The sequence below is a fragment of the Equus przewalskii genome, chromosome 6, assembly GCF_037783145.1.
Source record: "Equus przewalskii isolate Varuska chromosome 6, EquPr2, whole genome shotgun sequence".
Taxonomy (NCBI): domain Eukaryota; kingdom Metazoa; phylum Chordata; class Mammalia; order Perissodactyla; family Equidae; genus Equus; species Equus przewalskii.
This window is the reverse complement of record NC_091836.1, coordinates 46364045-46381878: the sequence shown is the minus strand read 5'-3', so window position 1 is coordinate 46381878 and position 17834 is coordinate 46364045. Positions and strand designations below refer to the sequence as shown.

At 61.5% G+C, this 17834-nt stretch overlaps 4 protein-coding genes across 10 annotated transcripts; 2 read left to right on the top strand and 2 right to left on the bottom strand.

Annotated features, from left to right (window-relative positions):
* Positions 1–12: 12 nt before the first annotated feature.
* Positions 13–3852, top strand: WDR83 (WD repeat domain 83). 2 transcript variants are annotated; one of them, XM_070625301.1, is made up of 9 exons: positions 13–200; positions 280–400; positions 478–583; positions 839–887; positions 972–1098; positions 1986–2053; positions 2150–2258; positions 2346–2460; positions 3553–3852. In XM_070625301.1, exons 1-9 carry the CDS (start codon positions 98–100, stop codon positions 3700–3702), a joined length of 948 nt encoding a protein of 315 aa, XP_070481402.1. In that variant the 5' UTR covers positions 13–97; the 3' UTR covers positions 3703–3852. The 2 variants fall into 2 exon arrangements, with proteins under 2 accessions (XP_070481402.1, XP_070481401.1); XM_070625300.1 differs by having other exon boundaries at positions 60–200; positions 839–1098.
* On the bottom strand, positions 3749–7373 carry DHPS (deoxyhypusine synthase). 4 transcript variants are annotated; one of them, XM_008509696.2, is made up of 9 exons: positions 6947–7373; positions 6262–6426; positions 5903–6024; positions 5725–5821; positions 5557–5643; positions 5172–5277; positions 4989–5092; positions 4034–4159; positions 3749–3952 (listed from the first exon to the last, which is right to left on the bottom strand). In XM_008509696.2, exons 1-9 carry the CDS (start codon positions 7151–7153, stop codon positions 3857–3859), a joined length of 1110 nt encoding a protein of 369 aa, XP_008507918.1. In that variant the 5' UTR covers positions 7154–7373; the 3' UTR covers positions 3749–3856. The 4 variants fall into 4 exon arrangements, with proteins under 4 accessions (XP_008507918.1, XP_070481397.1, XP_070481400.1 ...); XM_070625296.1 differs by having other exon boundaries at positions 4034–4258; positions 6947–7153; XM_070625299.1 differs by having other exon boundaries at positions 4034–4095; positions 6947–7153.
* Positions 7374–7590: 217 nt separating this feature from the next.
* On the top strand, positions 7591–11902 carry GNG14 (G protein subunit gamma 14). 2 transcript variants are annotated; one of them, XM_008509695.2, is made up of 3 exons: positions 7591–7724; positions 11553–11645; positions 11726–11902. In XM_008509695.2, exons 1-3 carry the CDS (start codon positions 7647–7649, stop codon positions 11849–11851), a joined length of 297 nt encoding a protein of 98 aa, XP_008507917.1. In that variant the 5' UTR covers positions 7591–7646; the 3' UTR covers positions 11852–11902. The 2 variants fall into 2 exon arrangements, with proteins under 2 accessions (XP_008507917.1, XP_070481404.1); XM_070625303.1 differs by having other exon boundaries at positions 7677–7797.
* Positions 9832–17685, bottom strand: FBXW9 (F-box and WD repeat domain containing 9). Of its 2 annotated transcripts, none has more exons than XM_070625295.1 (10): positions 17184–17663; positions 15886–16025; positions 15680–15808; positions 14694–14806; positions 14520–14611; positions 13526–13674; positions 13332–13445; positions 13114–13203; positions 12963–13028; positions 9832–10070 (listed from the first exon to the last, which is right to left on the bottom strand). In XM_070625295.1, the coding sequence occupies exons 1-10, from the start codon at positions 17590–17592 to the stop codon at positions 9966–9968; spliced, it is 1407 nt and encodes a 468-aa protein (XP_070481396.1). In that variant the 5' UTR covers positions 17593–17663; the 3' UTR covers positions 9832–9965. The 2 variants fall into 2 exon arrangements, with proteins under 2 accessions (XP_070481396.1, XP_008507916.1); XM_008509694.2 differs by lacking the exon at positions 9832–10070 and adding an exon at positions 12503–12889 and having other exon boundaries at positions 17184–17685.
* Between the last annotated feature and the right edge of the window lie 149 nt (positions 17686–17834).

The window sequence follows — 17834 nt, the reverse complement described above, 5'->3', positions numbered from 1 at the left end:
GAGTACAATAATAAGGTTACACCCAAGCGTGGGTTCCGAGGGCTCGGCAACCTCCAGACAGACGGATTGAAGGCGGCGAGGACGGGGTCCTGGAGCAATGGCTTTCCCTGAGCCGAAGCCGCGGGGCCCGGAGCTGCCGCAGAAGCGGCTGAAGACGCTGGACTGCGGGCAGGGGGCGGTGCGAGCCGTGCGGTTCAATGGTGAGCGCCCTCCTCCGCGTTCCGGGGCCGCCCGCACCCTGGGGTCGGCGGCGCGCTAACCCCGGCCGGTGTTCCCCAGTGGATGGCAACTACTGCCTGACGTGCGGCAGCGACAAGACGCTGAAGCTGTGGAACCCGCTGCGGGGCACGCTGCTGCGGACCTACAGCGGCCACGGCTACGAGGTGCTGGACGCGGCCGGGTGAGCGGAGGCCGGGCTGCGGCGGGCGCCGGGCCGGGGCGGCGGGCGGCGCTGACCCTCCTGCCGCCGCCCTCCAGCTCCTTTGACAACAGCAGTCTCTGCTCCGGCGGCGGGGACAAGGCGGTGGTGCTGTGGGATGTGGCGTCGGGGCAGGTCGTGCGCAAGTTCCGGGGCCACGCGGGGGTGAGTGCAAGAGAGCGTGGGTGGCGGAAGGGCTCGGCTTTATGTGTGGGAGGTGACAGGGACCCCCCCTTTACAGTGCACGGATCTTTCCCCCATGGCCCGGCATTCACGAAGCCCCGTCCTTGCAGTTCGCCCCCAAACCTTGCATTCCGAACCCCTAGCCTCTGCCCTTGCCTTAACCGGCACTGGGACCCCTGCCCTTGTCCCCATCCTCCAAAGACCAGCCTCCTCTGAGTGGCAGTTCCTGTTTCTCAGAAGGTGAACACGGTGCAGTTTAATGAAGAGGCCACGGTGATCCTGTCCGGTGAGTCTGAGGCCAAGGCAGGGGGTCCCGAGGTGCCGCCCCTGCCCCCCAAATCCGACCTCCCCTTCCTGCCGGCCCCCCCAGGCTCTATCGATTCCAGCATCCGCTGCTGGGACTGCCGCTCTCGGAGGCCTGAGCCAGTGCAGACGCTGGACGAAGCCAGGGACGGCGTCTCCAGCGTGAAGGTGTCGGACCACGAGGTCCTGGCGGGGTGAGTGGAGCCAGGACCCGCCCTCCCCAGGCGCCACTGGGGACCATGGCTGCCTCTGTGCTTAGATTAAAATCTTTCCTCACCGCCGCTCCCAAGGCCCCACATGGTCGGTCCTTGCTGACCTCTCAGCTTTGATCTATTCTGGGTGTCGCTTCTGTTAAATATGCTCCCTCTGCCGGGACTGCCCTTCTGCTACTCACTCAGGCTATCCCAGCATCTCCCACAAGCCACTTTTTAGCCAACGAGCATACAGCAGTGAACAAGACAGAGAAATAAGGAAAATTCTCTGCCCACACAGGGTTGGTATTCCAGCTGCAGGACACAAACAAACAAAAATTGCCATGCAGGGCTGCCTGAGTGTTGCCACAACTGGAGGGACTGCCATTCCCACCACGGAGGGAGTTCGGGCTGCTCAGCCTGGTGGCTGGCCCTGTTCCCACACATCTCCCCTGGGGCAGCACATGGTTGGCTCCTTCGCCTCCTTCAAGTCCCAGTGCAGATGTCACCTCCTCGGGGAGGCCTTCCTAGATTGCCCTCAGTCATTGAGGCTCCATGTTGGCAGAACGTGCTCCTGGCTGGGTTGAGGCTGTGTTCCCAGCGCCCGCACAGGGTCCGGCCTGGAGAGGGTGTTCAGTACATGTCAGAAGCCGATGGAGTGGGATCCGCCCTGGGTCTGAGTCTCGAACCCAGTGGCTTGGAACTCCCCTCGTGAATTCACTTCCGTGCATTTTCCCTGGCCGGCCCTGAGCCGGAGCATGACAGTAAGGGGGCACAGGAAGGGCAGGCCCAGCTGTGCCCTCGGGGCCCTGGCAGGGTCAGAGGGTACCTGGAGCCATGGACCTACTGGCCCCAGTCCCCACTCCAGCCGCATCCACCCTCTCCTGCAGCTCAGTGGATGGCCGGGTGAGGCGCTATGACCTGAGGAAGGGGCAGCTCTTCTCAGACTACGTGGGCAGTGAGTGTGGCCGGGGCTGTGGGGCAGGCAGGGAAGGTGGGGACAGGAAAGGGGGCCCCAGCCTCACCCGTCTGCCCACCCCTCCCCTCCCCCCAGGCCCCATCACCTGCACCTGCTTCAGCCGGGACGGCCAGTGCACCCTGGTGTCCAGCCTGGACTCCACATTGCGGCTTCTAGACAAAGACACGGGGGAGCTGCTGGGCGAGTGAGTCCTCGGGGTCATGGGGTCCCTCCCCGCGCCCCAACTCCTGGTGAGACCCAAGACCCCCTGGTCCCACTCACTCCCCCCCAGGTACACGGGCCATAAGAACCGGGAATACAAGCTGGACTGCTGCCTGAGTGAGCGCGACACGCATGTGGTCAGCTGCTCAGAGGACGGGAAGGTGTTCTTCTGGGACCTGGTGGAGGTGAGCTTCCCCACCCCTACTCTGCACTGAGCGCCTGCCGTGTCCCCGCCCTGTCCTTACCTCCGTCACTCGCAGGCCGAAGAAGGGAGTGCTGTTAGAGCCAGGGGCTTAAAGGAGGGGTGGATGAGAGGACGAGGCAGGAAGGGCTTTCCTGGCAAAGGAACAGCGTACGTGGAGGCTCGGAGCTGTGGCAGGCACGCGTTGGTGAGGAAATAGATGCGCTTTGGGATGGCAGCAGTGGCAGCAGGATCCAGAGCAGGCAGGGCCATGAAGGCCAGGCTGAGCCCTTGGGACTGACCCTGGCGGGGAGGGGGGGGGGGCGCCCAGCCTCTGACCCCAGGTCTCACCCGCAGGAAACCTCACTTACCTCAGACCATCCCCATGCTTTTCCAGCCCCCAGTCCTGTCCTGATGTGTCCCAGCCTGGGCGGCGTCAGGCTGGAAACATACTGGCCAGGCCTAGTGGAGGCAGGGCGGGGGAGCCTCAGGGCAGGAGACCTGGGCGCTGGGGCTGGGCCAGGGGAAGTAGGCCCCTTAAGAAGATGGAGGGAACTGGGGGGCCCTGGAGACTCGAGGGGCCGGCTCTCGCTCGCTCTGGGAACAAAGAAGGGGTGCATGTTCTCCTCCTTCTGGAGGGTCCAGGAGATGGGAAGTCACCCTGGAAGGGAGGGCACGTGAAGGGACGTTTCGAGGTGGAAAGAGGAACCGCGGCTGCTTGAGGAACCGTATGTGTTGAGTTGTGACTGCGAGGTGATGAGGGAAGTGAGAGCGTTGAGTGGGCCGGTGGAGGTACCATGCGCCAAGGGAGAGGGAAGCTGGGAGCAAGACGTGACGGATTGGAGCAGGGGGGCAGCCTGAGGGGCAGAGAACCGGGGTCTCTGGACCCAGTCGAAAGGCAGAATGGAGAGGACCTGCTGATAAAGGGATGTGAGGTGAGAGAGAGGGACTCCTGAGATGCTGGCCTGAGCCCCTGGACGGATGGAGCGACTGAGGGGTACAGGGAGGCAGATGAGGTTCGCAGTGTCTGGGAGGTGGCTGAAGGTCAGGGAGAGGGGACGCATTGATAACTGCTCCCCACTCTGTTGCCCCACAGGGTGCCCTGGCGCTGGCCCTGCCTGTGGGCCCAGGCGTGGTCCAGTCACTGGCCTACCACCCCACGGAGCCCTGCCTGCTGACCGCCATGGGGGGCAGCGTCCAGTGCTGGCGGGAAGAGGCCTATGAGGCCGAGGATGGCCCAGGCTGAAGCCAGGGACCCGCCCTGACCGCGGAGATAGACACAGACTCAGGAGAACCGCTGAGCCCATTTATTCTAGACACTTCAGACCAAGGAGTGGGGGAGGGGCTGGGGCTGCAAACTAATAAATAGACTGGGGGGGCCTCCCTGGCACAGCAACCATTCAGTCCTCGTTCTTCTCAGGCATGAAGGCATCTGCCTTCTGGGCAAAGGTCTCAGCCACGAGCAGGGGAAAGACCAGGGAGGCATCGGCATAGACCTGCAGAGGGGACAGGGGTGAGCCGTGGGACACCGGACTACAGGCCGGGAGGCCCTGCGCCCCAGCCCCCGTGGCTCTCACCTTGACGGGCTGTGCGTCCACCCGGATCTTGCCCCAGGAGACCGCTTCGTCCGGCCGGGCACCTGAGTCAGAGCCATCAAACTCCTGGGCCGTGTTGATGTAGACAGCGTAGTCGGCCCCATTCCGCTGTGGGGAGGGCCGGGGCCCCAGACAGACACAAACAGGCCATGTAGCCGGATGCTGCGGGCTGTGTCCTGGATGCAGGAAGCCCTTGGCAGCCCCTCGCTCCAAGGGAGAGGCCCCATGTCAACACTGGGCAGTTGCTGGGCAGACAGTGGCCAGTGCTGCCCCAGACCCACCTCCTGCATAGCAACAAGCATCCCCCATCTGCTCAGCAGGAGCTGCCACCAACTCTATCTTCAGACCTCCAAACTTAGCCTCCTCTCCCCACCATGGGCTCACCATTTATTCCCCCCACAGCCACCAGGGAGGGCCTGTGAGCAACTGAGTAGCCCTCAAGGCCCCACATTCTGCCTGTCACCTCCTGCCTGTCACCTCCTGCCTGACCTCCTCCCACTCTCCACTGGTCCCTTGGCTGTTGTTCCTTGACTGACTTTGGGCACCTCAAAGCTTTTGCACTGGCTGTTCCCTCTGCTGGGAACTTGTCCCCGAGATAACCACAGGGCTTGTGAGAGGCACCTGTCAAAAACCTCCACTCCTAGGTCACATTTCCCAGAAAGGCCTCCCTTTTTTCAAAAGCACCCCTTTCTCTTGCCAGCTCATCGTCCCTCATTTTTTCCATAGCAGTTCCCGCCACCTGACATGCATGTCACTTGTTTACTGTCTGTCTCCCCGAGTGGAACCTCAGTCCCAGGAGGGCAGGGATCCTGGCCGGTCTGGCCCATGGCTGTCTCCCCGTGGAGACCTGGCATGGACCTAACACACAGGCACGTCTGCAGGCCGGCCCAAGCGCTGCACCCACTGGGGACCAGGCGCACGCTGTGTCCCCGCTCACCATGAGGTTGGCGTTGGCGATGTGGTGCTTGACCACGCCCCCACCCAGGATGATCATGCCAGAGCGCTTGGCAAAGATGGCCTGTGTGTTGATGAGCCGCAGGTCTGGGGGAAGAAGGCTGTGGTCAGTCTCTGGGCCCAGCCAGCCCTCCTCCCCTGCTCCTCTGTGGCCCCAGCGCCTCACCCTCAACGATGTCCAGGACCAAGCCCGGGTTCTTGTAGGAATGGAAGAAGATCATGTCGCCCAGCGAGCCATCTGTGAGCGCCGGGCTCAACACGGGGATGTGGTTCTGGCGGAGGGAGGACAAGACAGGGACTGGAGTTCAGAGCCTTGTGGTGGCAGCCTGGTCCCCACCCCAGCTGCTCCCAGGTGGTCTAGGAGTAGAGCCAGGATACCAGGACCACACTCAAGAGCTGTGTGACCCAGACAAAGTGCCTAACCTCTCTGTGTCTGAGGTTCCTCATCTAAGAGTGAGGATGATGAGACTAGTACTGACTCCCCATGTGGCTGTGAAGACGAAACAACACGTGCCAAGGCCTGGCATCTTTACCCCCACCCAGCCCCTCACCTTTTGGGCCCAGTAATACACTGATTCTGGGTTGTTGATCTCCTTGCCGAGCCGGGCAATCATCTTGGAAGGCGTCCACTTCACGCCCTAGAAGGGGACATCAGCTTCAGCCAGCTGTGCCTCCCCTGACTCCCACCACACCGGCCCCCCAGGTTGCTCCCGCCCCACCTCTGTGTTCTGCTCCAGCACCATCTGGTCCAGAATGGGCATCAGCCAGTCCTCAAACTTGCAGTAATTGTCATTGGGCACCAGCAGGTTTCCGATCCTGGGGACAGGAGCATGTGGGCATCAGGTCCCGGGACCCTCTGCCCAGCTCCCCTGCCCAGCACCACTCAGGGCCCCCTACCTGTTGATCCCGTTCTCACGTAGCTCCTTCCCCCTGAGGCTGAACTCGCCCAGGTACGTGGGCGCCAGACACTTGATGAGATCCTCCTCGATGCCCCCGGCCGTGGTCACTAAGACGTCCACCTGCGGCCACAAGGCAGCGAGGTTGGCCCAGGTGGGGGAGCCCTGCCCTCATCTGGGGCAGGACTCCTAACTCCCAACCCTCCAGTGACCTTTGGGGGGCGGTCTGCTGCAAAGCAAAACTCCATCCTGTCCCTCTGCTTAAAACTGACCCATATCTCTCTATTTCACTTAAATGACCAATCTTATTGCCCATTAAGACCCAGAAGAGGCCAAGGCCAGAGCCCCACCGGTCCCTACCATGTTGTGCTGCACGAGGTAACGGATGGTCTCACGGATGCCAGAACTGATGAGGTTAGACGTGTAGCCCAGGAAAATGGTGCAGCCGGTGAGTGGGCGGCGGCTCTGGGTCAGGTCTGCATGCTGGTCCTCATCCTGTGACAGCGGCTCCAGCTTCTTCTCTATCTAGGTGTAAGAGCAGGTCGAGTGAACGCCAAAATCCCCAGGCGAGTTTCAGAATCAGATTCTGCTCCCAAGCGCTGCCCACTCGGGGATACGGGACCACTTCTGCCCGGAACCAGGGAACGAACACCCCTGTGCAGGTTCCGCCTCGATCACAGCCCGAATCTCAGGGCACAAGCTCAGGCTTTGCCCAAGTCAGGCTCCTCCCCCAACTCCTCCCTCAACTGCACAGTCCTGCCCCAGGCTCCGTCCACTCCAGAACCCTTTCACACTTTGCCTGAAATCTGCCCGATGCTAGAATCAAGCCCCAGCCCACCCCCGCATACTAGGATATCGCTACTTGGGGGGACTGCCCTTCCCAGCACAGAAACTCCCGCCCAGGATAGGCCCCGCCCCTCTCCAGCTATTGGACCGCCCAACGACGGGCACGCATCCTTTCGGGAAGCTCCGCCCCCTCCAAGCACTGCATTGGTGCTACTGGAGGCCACGCCCCCAAGCCAGGCAGTCCCGCCCCGGGTCTCACCATGGCGTTGACTTGCTGCACTGCGCGCCCGAAGTTGGTGGCCTGGAAGCCAGTGGTGCCGAAGGCCTGCAGCAGCGCGCGGTAGTCCACGCCGCGGTTGAAGTCGTAGCCCCGGACCTGGGCGCTCTCGGACGGCAACGCCGAGCTGTGCTTCAGCACAGCGGCCAGCGCCGCCGCGGGCGCCTTCCCCTCCGGGGGACCCTCCATGCTACTGCGGTCGCACTCTCAGATCAGAGCCGCCCCAGGCCAGGCCTCCGGCGGCCTTGAAAGGCACTAAGCCCCGGCACGCCCTTCTCTACGAGAGAGCAGGAAGTCGTGCTCGGGAAAACCGGAGGGGAAAGATCGGAAGTTGCCCAGTCACATGACCCTCTTGACACCCGCGGCCCGGGGCGCGGCCATCTTTGCGCGCGCGGTCCGTACTACGGAGGCCGCGAGGAGCCGTTGTTCCCTGTTTCGCGTGTCCTCAGCCTCAGATGCATGACGATTCCTACTCTTACTGCCGCCTGCTGGAGACCCACCGTGTTGCGCGGCGCTTGCCCGTTGGTTTCTGTCACCTCCGGGAGAGAGGATGGCTTCTTAGACATCGCCCTTGGACAGGATTGGAGTCGTCAGGCAGTGTCAGACAGCTGCTGCCTCTGAGCGCCTCTTGTCAAATGAGATAGTGACCCCTGTTCGTGCCTCGCGTCTCCAGAGCCTCCACATGCTGCAGAGCCCTCTGGTCTTCCTTCTTCCGGCAGCTGTCACCTCCTCTGGGAAGCCTTCCCTGACCTTCCTCTGGGTAAGGGACCTCCTCTGGGATCCAGGGCTGACATCTCTTTCCCTCCAGCAAGACTGAGATCCTGGAGGGTGAGGTCTGTATCCCATGGATCCTCCCCATGGTGCCCGGGGTCTGCTCCACAGGGGACCCCTTTAATCACTCAGTCTACATTTATGGCGTCCGTCCTGTACGTTGGGCTCTGTGCTGGGTGCTGCAGGTTTAGTGGTGAACAAGCTGCGGACCCTGCCTTGCTGGAGCCCCCATTTGGGGAAGTAGAAAGTTAACAACCGTGGTAAGTGATAGTCAGGATTTAAACAGGATGATGCAAGAGCCTTTAGGGTGGGGGTGAATGGAGGGACAGGTGGTTGGGGAAGGACACCAAGGAGGTGACATTTGAGCCAAGGCTGGAAGTCCAAGAAAGGCCCCATATGTGAAGATCTGGGGGAGGCCATTCCCCCGCCATCTCCCACTGGGAGAGATAGGGCCAGCAGCCAGTGCAAAGGCCCTGAGGCTGGAAATGAGCCGACTTAGTTAGAGGAGCAGAACATCCTCCTTGACAGTCGGCCCTTGGATTTGAAACTCACCACCTCAGTTCCCTCTCCACCTAACCCTGCTCTCCCCGGAGCCTTCACGTCTCAGCAGATCGCCCTTCCCTCCACTCATCTACTGGGCTAAAAACTGGGGCTTGAGCTTGGTGTCTCCCCTTCTACACCCCACACCCCTCCCTCAGCACGTCCGCCAAGTTCTACCTACAAAATAGGTCCCGAATCTAAATGTTTTTTAAATCTCTTTTTAAAATTGAGATAGAATTGACATAACATTAGTTTCCAGCGTACAACATACTGAGTCTGTATTTGTGTCCAGGTGCTTGTCTTCATCCTCATGGCCTCCGCGCTGGCCAGAGAGCTCGTGGAACAGAAATCAGATGCATGGCTCCTTGTCAAAACCCTCTAAGGGAGGCTGCCCCCTGGGAGTAGAATCCGGGCTCTTCACTGTGGCTTGCGAGGGCGCTGACCTTCCTGCCCTCATCTCCTGCCATTTGCCCTCGCTCACAGGCCCCCTCACTGTCCTAGAACCCACCAGGCTGCTTCCTGACCAAGGGACCAGGCACCTGCTGCTCTCTGTGCCTGGAACACCCGCTCCCCGCTCCCCAGCTCCTTCTCCTCCTCCTCTGCGCCTCAGTCCAAATGTCACCGCCTCCAGGAGGCCTGCCCTGAGCACTCACGCTCGCCCTTACCTTGCTTTTCTTGTCTCACGGCACTTCTGGAGCTGTGTTGCTGTTGTCTGTCCACCCTGACGGACGGCTGCCCCACAAGGGCAGGACCACGTCCAGCTTCACTGCTGTTCCTTTCACTCCGCAGTGCCCTGCATGTGTGGAATCTTGGCAAACATGCTGAATGAATGAATGAATGCACACTAGGGCCTCAGGGTGATCCAGGAGGCACGAAGGAGGGACAGGTTGATTAGAAATGAATTGAGAGGGGCCAGCCCAGTGCCACAGCGGTTCAGTTTGCACGTTCCGCTTCGGCAGCCTGGGGTTCACTGGTTCAGATACTGGGTGTGGACCTATGCACTGCTTGGTAAGCCATGCTGTGGCAGGCATCACATGTATAAAGTAGAGGAAGATGGGCATGGATGCTAGCTCAGGACCAGTCTTCCTCAGCAAAAAGAGGAGGATTGGCAGCAGATGTTAGCTCAGGGCTAATCTTCCTCAAAAAAAAAAAAGAAAAGAAAAGAAAAAGAAATGAAATGAGAGCAGGCAGAAGGTGCCAGACCACGCAGGACCCCGCAGCTGTAGAAAGGAGGGTGGGCTTTATTCTTTTTTTTTTTATTTTGAGGAAGATCAGCCCTGAGCTAACTACTGCCAATCCTCCTCTTTTTGCTGAGGAAGGCTGGCCCTGAGCTAACATCCGTGCCCATCTTCCTCTACTTTATATGTGGGACGCCTGCCACAGCATGGTGTGCCAAGCGGTGCCATGCCCGCACCCAGGATCTCAACCTGCAAACCCTGGGCCACCAGGAAGCGGAACGTGGGAACTTAACCGCTGTGCCACCGGGCCAGGTCGGCTTTATTCTAAGTGGCTGGGAGACCACTGGAGAGTTTTAAAAAGGGACTGAGAGACTCTCCTTTATTTTTCTTCCTATTTTTTTTATTGTGGCAAAATGGACATAACATAAAATTCACCACCAGAACCATTTTGAAGTGTGCAGTTCAGTGGTATGAAGAACATTCACAATGAGCCCAGCCCAGTGGCGCAGCAGTTATGTTCGCACATTCCGCTTCGACGGCCCGGGTTTCGCCGGTTCAGATCCTGGGTGTGGACATGGCATCGCTTGGCACGCCTTGCTGTGGTGGGCGTCCCACCTCTAAAGTAGAGGAAGATGGGCACGGATGTTAGCTCAGGGCCAGGCTTCCTCAGCAAGAAGAGGAGGATTGGCAGCAGTTAGCTCAGGCCTAATCTTCCTCAAAAAAAAAAAAAAAGTTCACAATGTTGTGCACCTGTCACCGTCATCCATCTGCAGAACTTCTTCATCACCCCAGACAGAAACTGTGTCGCCAACAACGTTAATGTCTCATTCCCCTACCCCGGCGCCTGCCATTCTACTGTCACTGTGAACTTGACTCCTCGAGGGCCCTCATATAAGTGGACTGGAACATTATCTGTCATTTTGTGTCTGGCTTATTTCACTGCACAGTGTCCGCAAGGTGCATCCATGTCGTAATGTGATTTATTTTCTAACAGACCCCGCTGGCTGCGTGGAGGAGAACGGGGAGGGGCGGGCAGGGCAGGGGAGGCCAGGGCGGAGGCGACTGCACTGGTCCAGCAAGCGGAGGTGGGCGCGGCCCGGGGGGCCCTAGCAGGTGGGGAGAAGTGGTCAGCTTGAGAGCCTGATTTGAATGTTGATCTGACGGCCCCTTTTTTTTTTTTTTTACTGAGGTCACAGTGGTTTAGAACATTATGGAAATTTCAGGTATATGTTATTACATTTCAGCTTCTGTATAGACTGCATCGTGTTCACCACCAACAGTCTGGTTTCCCTTGATGGCTCTTGAGAAAAGATTAGATGTGGGGATAGCGGAGAGAGGAAGGAGGGAGCAGAGAGTCACTCCAGGGCAGTTGGGTGGATGGTGGCGTATTTGGGGCAGAACATCATCTGGAGTCCAGCTTTAGTGGCCCAAGAGAGGAGTGTGATGGACCAAGGAGGGAGGAGGGTTCTCGACTGGGTCTGAGGTCAGGGACGGGGCTGGGAGGGGCAGAGGCCATGAGCATAAGCGAGTGGATGGGCCATCTGCAGATGAGATCCCAGGGTGGCGAGGGGAGAGGCAGGGCTGCGCCCAAGGCGGGATACACTCTGCATGCTGGGGCGGGGGGGACAGAGGCTGGCAAAGGAGGAATGGTGGGGCTGGTTAGCAGGGGACCAAGCAGGTCAGTGAGAGGCCAGGCGCCGCACTGCCCTGGCCAGGGTGGCATGTGACACCAGGACAGCCGCCAGGCCTCCTGGGGTGGAGACCCCCTTGGCTGAGGCAGCTGCTGCTGCTGCCACTGGTGACATTTCACTCCACGAGCGTCCCGGCTTCAAAGTCTCTGCGGGGGGGGGGGGGGTGCGGTTGGAGAGGCCAGGCCAGTAGGGGAGGGAGCTAGAGCAGGGCGCTGGAGGAGGACTGAGCACCCAGCAGTCAGCCAGAGTCCTCAGCTGAGGTACGTGGTCCTGACTGGGGTTGGGGAGCAGCCACCCTCATCCCGTCCCCAGGGGACACAGGAGGAGGTGCGGGGACTCTCAGGCGGCCCTAGGGCTCTGGGTCTGGAGGTGAGCCCGCCACCTACAGCCCTGCTCACCCTCCCCTAGATGTCCAGCAAGGTGGCCATTGGCAGCGACATTGGGCAGGCCCGCCAGGCTGTGGAACAGCTGCGGATGGAGGCCGGCATCGACCGCGTCAAGGTGAGGGCCGGGAGACGGGGGGCATGTCGGGCAGAGGGGCAGGCGACAGCTCGGGTCTGGCTGACCAGGCTGACCTGCAGGTGTCCAAGGCAGCCACCGACCTGCTACAGTTCTGCATGGAGCAAGCCAAGAGTGACCCCTTCCTCGTGGGCATCCCGGCTGCCACCAACCCCTTCAAGGAGAAGAAGCCCTGCGCCATCCTATGACCCAGTGGCCCAACAACCCAGGGGGCGTCAATAAACATGAAGTGAATGACCCTCAGGGCGTGGCTTGGCGGGCTGAGATGGGGGCAAAAGGGGGCTTCGGGCTGGCAGGGGTCACGCTGGCCCAGCCTCCCTCCCCCGCCCACTCCAGGGTCCCAGCCACTGTGGCGTGCACGTGCACACACGAGCACCCTGGATGGAAGAGCATGCGCCTTCCTGGCCCCTCCCTGGCACAGCACCTGCAGGGTGGCCTGAGCAGACCCCTCTCCCACCTCACACGCACATCCAGGGTTAGAGTCCCCATCTCCACACCAGCACATGACACACACATATACACACACACACACACACACACACACACACACACAGAGGGGCCACCACACAGACAGGCGCCCACACCCTCCAGAGTCTCCCTCTTCCTCAAGAGCGCATGTGGATGTAGACAGACAGGGTGACCGGAACATCACACACGCCAGGCCCGCCCTCCCAGGGCCACACAAACACACACGATCCTGGAAAGGCCTTGGGGCAGGTGTGTGTGCACCCGGGCACACTCGGCAGCGGCCATCGCTGAGGCTTCATGCACCTTCTTGCAGACACGCACACCCGGTCCCAGCCCCGGGAGACACAGACAGAGCCCTGGGGGAGCCAGGCTCAGCCTCCAGGCTGGAGCACCAGGACGTCAGGTTTATTTCTCCTTCACTCTCAAGGGAGAGCAAGCATCCAAATCACAACGATAACGGGGCCCGAGGGTGGGGAGCAGCCCCCTGGGGGGACCGAAACACCAACCTCACCTCCCCCGACCCGAGGCCCAGCCCAGGGACCCTGCCAACCATGGCCCGGGGCTCCTCGTGCCCTCGGCCTGCAGGGCAGGGCAGAGACAGCACCAGCATGGGGGAAGGTCCCCAAGAAGAGGGGCCGCGGCCCAGCCTGCCGGCCAGCACATCCACATCCACGTCAGCCTGCTCAGGCCTGCAGCCTCCAGACCTCCAGCGACAGGCCCCCGGAGGCGGCCACCACCAGGTTGCCCTCGGCACAGATCTGGGCGGGCAGGGACAAGAGGTGTCAGCAGTGCTCGCGGCAGCTGGGCAGGGTGCAAGGGGCCGGGTCTTACCCCATTCAGCACATTGTGGTGGTTTCGGATGCAGATGGTCCTGGGTGGGTCTGTGGGCACGTGCACCTGGTGAGGGGCAACAGGCAAAGGTTAAGAGCTGTGGGCCTGGCTGGTGGCAATGGCAGAGGGAGGGAGAGTGTCTGGGCCTCACCCGGATGGTCTTGTCGGTGGACGTGGTGTACAAGGACCCCAGCGAGTGCTTGATCCCTGTGATCTGGGACCTGTGGCCCACGTCAAAGGACTGCAGGAGGGAAGACAGGTTACACTCAGGCGTGGCTCTCCCAGGGCCAGTCCCCCACCGCCCCCCAGGGGTCAAGCCATGTGGAGGAGGCCCGGGAGGGCTGGGCAGGGGCAAGGGCCTTGGCAGACCCGGACGAGCTGGAAGCAGCCGTTGCGGTTGGCGAAGACATGCAGCAGGCCCTGGTTGTCGCCTGCCCAGAGCTGGGGCTCCTGGTAGGACATGCAGAGCAGGTAGGAGTCCAGCTGTGGGAGGGACAGAGCAGCTCAGGCCAGGTCAGGCTGCGCCCAGCCCTGGTCCCTCCAGGCCCCTGGGGAGGGCCCACCTGCAGCCGCTGCAGGACACTGTTGGCCCGGCGGTCGAACACCACAAGCGTGTGGTCCTCGCTGCCAGAGATGATATGCCGGTCGTCGGCCAGCACGGCCAGCACTGCGCTCGAATGCAGCCGCCGGCTCTTCAGCAGGGCCGGGCCGACTTCGTGGGTGACAGGCCGGGGAGGAGAGGGACATCAGAGCCCCTCGGAGGCCCCCGGGCCACCTGAGGATCCTGGGCCTCCGTCCTCCCCACCAAAACCCTCGGTCTGCTCCCACGCCCCTCCCGCAGGTGACCCTGTCCCTCCTCTCCCGCCTCAGCTGGATCCAGGGCCCCCAGGCCCCTGCCCACATCTCCCTCCTCCAGGCCCGTCTGCTCTCAGTACAGAGCGGACAGCAAGTCCCAGCGTGAGCCGCCCCTCCTGCAGGCCGACCCCAGCCTGCCCCGACCCCCGCTCCGGCTGTGCCTGGAAAAGGCACGCTGGCCCTTCAGTTAAAATAAGAACGAATAAACAAATAACGGAACAGGCTCCTGTGCCGGGCAGTGCTCATTCTAGGCATTTTATGTAAAGGGACTTCTTTAATCCACAATGTTCTTATTAACAGCTCCTCCCATTAACCCTCTGGGGCTGGGGTGGTTATTATCCGGATTTTACACATGGAGAAACTGAGGTTCAAGCTTGACTGGGGTCACACAGCTAGGAAGTTGGGGAGCCAGGATTCTTGGGAGCTGTCCTGCCTCCCACAGGACTCAGGCTCAGAAGCCCCTCTTGGGGAGCCCTCCAGTCCTTTGCCCCACCCCAGGTGGAGGCAGGGCTTCCTCTGGAACCCCCTCCCCCACCAGGTGCCTTTGTGTCCCCCGGCACAGCACAGGCCACTCAGAGTGGTGAGCATCTGCCTATGTGATGTCATGCCAGCCAGGCTGTGATGCCCAAGTGTGTCCTTCCCCAGCAAGACCCTGGACACCCCAGGCAGCCCTGCTCTCCCCAGTTAGGGCCCCCGGCCCACCTCTGGGGTCGTAGACTGTCACCTTCTTGTCATAGGTGCCAGTCACCAGGATGTCAGGCCGGTAGGACAGGCACAGCACAGCTGCCTTGCCCCTGGAGACACATGGACATGGGGCTGCAGGTGGGGCCAGGCAGGGCCCTGACCCCCAGGCCCCCTCCCCAGGACCCCTCACACTTTATCTCGCCGAACTGCTGCCCATCGGCTGCCATGTCCCAGAGCTTCACCGTGCTGTCCCAGGAACCGGAGCACACGCGGTGGTCCAGCGCTGCCAGCGACCACACCCAGCCCTGCAGGAGCGGACCCGTGTGATTGTCCCCACCTCACAGACAAAACTGCGGATCAGAGCAGGGAGACAACTGGCCCAAGAACCCAGAGCGGTCGGTGCGAGCGGAGACTGGAGCTGAGGTCTGCGGGTCTGTCTGACTGCGGAGCCCGCCCAGGAGCATCCCGAGGTCAGGCTGTGGAGGGAGACTCAGCAGCAGCGGCGCTGCGAGGCCACAGGGCACGGTGGTGCGGAAGGGGCCTCCACCCTGTGGCCGGGCCCACCAAGAACCGTCCTTCAGTCTCTTCACTGGGAAAATGGGCACAGACACAGTCCCTATCTCCGGAGCTACCGTGCACAGAGCACTGGCTGGTGGCTGACTTACTCCTCACCAGACCCTCTGAGGAGGATACTGTAACGTGTCCCGTTCTACAAAGGAGGAAACTGGGGCACAGAGAGATTGAGCCCCTTGCCCAAGGTCACACAGCCAAGAAGTAGCAGAGTGGGGATTTGAACCCAGTGGCCCGGTGCCAAGACCCAGCTCTTGGCCCCCAGCCTAGACCACCTCGATGACTGGTGGAGGTGCCCCTCCACAGCCACTTCTCACGAGATGACATCACACTCAGAGCTGTCTGATCCCCAGGGGCAGCCTCATAACTGCCCTGCCCTGGGCCTCTCAAGGTATAGCTAACAACTATTGAGCACGGACTGTGTACCCGAGCCTGAGCAAAGCTCATAAGGCATATTCATCTTCTTCATCCTCATCCTAACTGACTTCTGACCCATGGACAGAAGTAGACACTGAGGCCCAGAGAAGTCATACAGCTCACCCAGAGTCACACTAACAATAGCAGAGCCAGAGTTCAGTTGAGGAAGCCTCACGCCTCCTCCCCCTCACCTTGTGGGTGCTGTTCCTCTGGGTGCCCAGGGCCTTGACCAGAACCCGGCTGGGCTCCACCCCCAGCTGCCGCAGGTCCCACAGGTTGACATTGCGATCTCGGGAGCCTGACAGACAGAGCGTCCCACCCTGAGAGGGGAGTGAGGTGATGTGGTCAGGGTCACCCTGGCCCACCCCTACCTGACCCCCACCGACTCCTGCCTCACCTGAAGCAGCAGCACCGAGTCGATGGAAGCAAAGTGCCCATCGGCCAGGCAGAAGTACTCAGCCCAGCGTCCGTCCTCCGCCCAGCGTGACAGGTGCTGCTCCAGCTCAATGCAGGCTGCCGGCCAGTCAAAGTCCTCCTCTGTGGGCACCAGGAGCAGGGTCCCCAGTGGGCAGGAACCCTGCTGCCCACACTAGCTGTCCAAGCCCACCCCTGGCTTCCAGGAAGCCCAACCAGCATCAGACTGAGAGAGAACCCCACCTGGATCCCTCACCCCACCCCAAGGAGGCCCAGGCTCTGGCGTTGGGACCACCAGTCCACTCACCTTCCAGGCAGGTCTAGAACTCCTCACCTCACTTTCCACAAATTAGGGAACTCGGGCTGAGAACCACCTTCCAGGCCTCACCCCCTAACCCAGGCCTGGAGGATAGCAGCCTCAGGACATTCAGGTTTTGCCTCACCCCTCACTGAGGTCCGACTTCAGCCCCTCAACTCTCAGGCTGGGCACAACAGCCAGGACTTCCTGCCATAACCGTCTGAACCAGGCCCAGGGAAGCATTTCTCAAACTACTATCTGTAAATGGGGAGCCTTGTCAAGACGCAAACGCCAAGCCCTGGTGCAGAGACTCAGTGGACTGGATGGGGCCCAAGTATCCGTTTATCAAGCTGTTTGGGAGAGTCTGATCAATTCAAGGTCACTGAGCTGTCTCATCCCCCAGGGACCAATGCCCCAGGGGCAGGGGAAATGACCACCAGCCCCTGCACTGAATCCCAGGATAGACTGGGCTTGAGGTTCTGTGACTGCTGGTATAAGGGGATCCCAACCTCGAAATCCTAGCTTGGGTTCAAGGGTTGCAGGCTCTGGCTCGAGTCCTTGCCTCATCCCCACCTAGGTCAAGACTCTAGGGCTGAGGGGCTTTGGCATCAGTAGCTGCTGCTTCAACATCTAGACTCAGAACCTGAAGATTCTTGGGCTTACCCCGAGCCCAAGCAGATTTTGATAACCTGAAACCTCACGGCCCTGTGTCAACCCCCAGCCAGGAGTCAGGGCCATGGTACCATGGGACCCTGGGGCTCCTTAGCTCCTCACTTCAGGGACCTTAGCTCCCCAGGTAGATTTCCACAGCCTCAGGACCCCCGTGTCTGCCTCATGGTCCACCCAGAGGTCAGGGGCTTTGACATCACCAGTAACCACCTTAGCTTCCACCCGAGCCAGGAAGCCTGCTCCAGGGGCTGTGCTCACAACACCCCAAGTGCCCTCTCCCTCGCCCCAAGCCTGACCTCCCCGGGCGTGCGCACCTTCCACCACTGGGTAGGCCGCGCGTACGCGGCGCTGCGCGCGTAGCCTCCAGGTGACCTGGTCACGCACGAGGTCGCGCAGCGCGTGGCACACGCGCGGCAGGACGTGGAGCACGAGGCGCGCGTCCAGGTAGGCGCAGATCTCGAGCAGCAGCTCCGGGGGCAGGCTCAGCAGGCCCGGGGCGCCCACGGTCGGGCCCTTGGACGCAGCCCGCGGCTCCAGGGCGCCAGGGGACGTGGCGGGCGCGGGCAGCGGAGGGGCGCGCCGGGGCGCCAGCCCGAGTTTCGGCGGGCTGAGTACGCGGGCCACATAAGCCTCGGCCTGCGCGTCGGGATCGGGCTCCGGCTCCGGGTCCGAGTCATCGTCCCAGGCGCGGGGATCGTCGCGCGGCCCCGGGGGCAGCTCCATGGCGACCGAGTGGGCGCGGCCGGCCCGGCCCCGTCAGCTGCGGGCCGCGCGTCCTGTCTCCTAGGCAGCGCGGGGGCACTTCCGGCGCCTCCTGATGACGTTACGGCGCCGGCCGGAACACTGGCGCGTGAGTGGAAGCTTGCTCGCTCGTGGGGTCTCGTTGTGCAGCTGCGTGGGCCTTGGGCTGGAAAACGCAGATTCCTGGTTCCTGCGTTTTTCAAACAAGCATCTCTGGTGGTGCT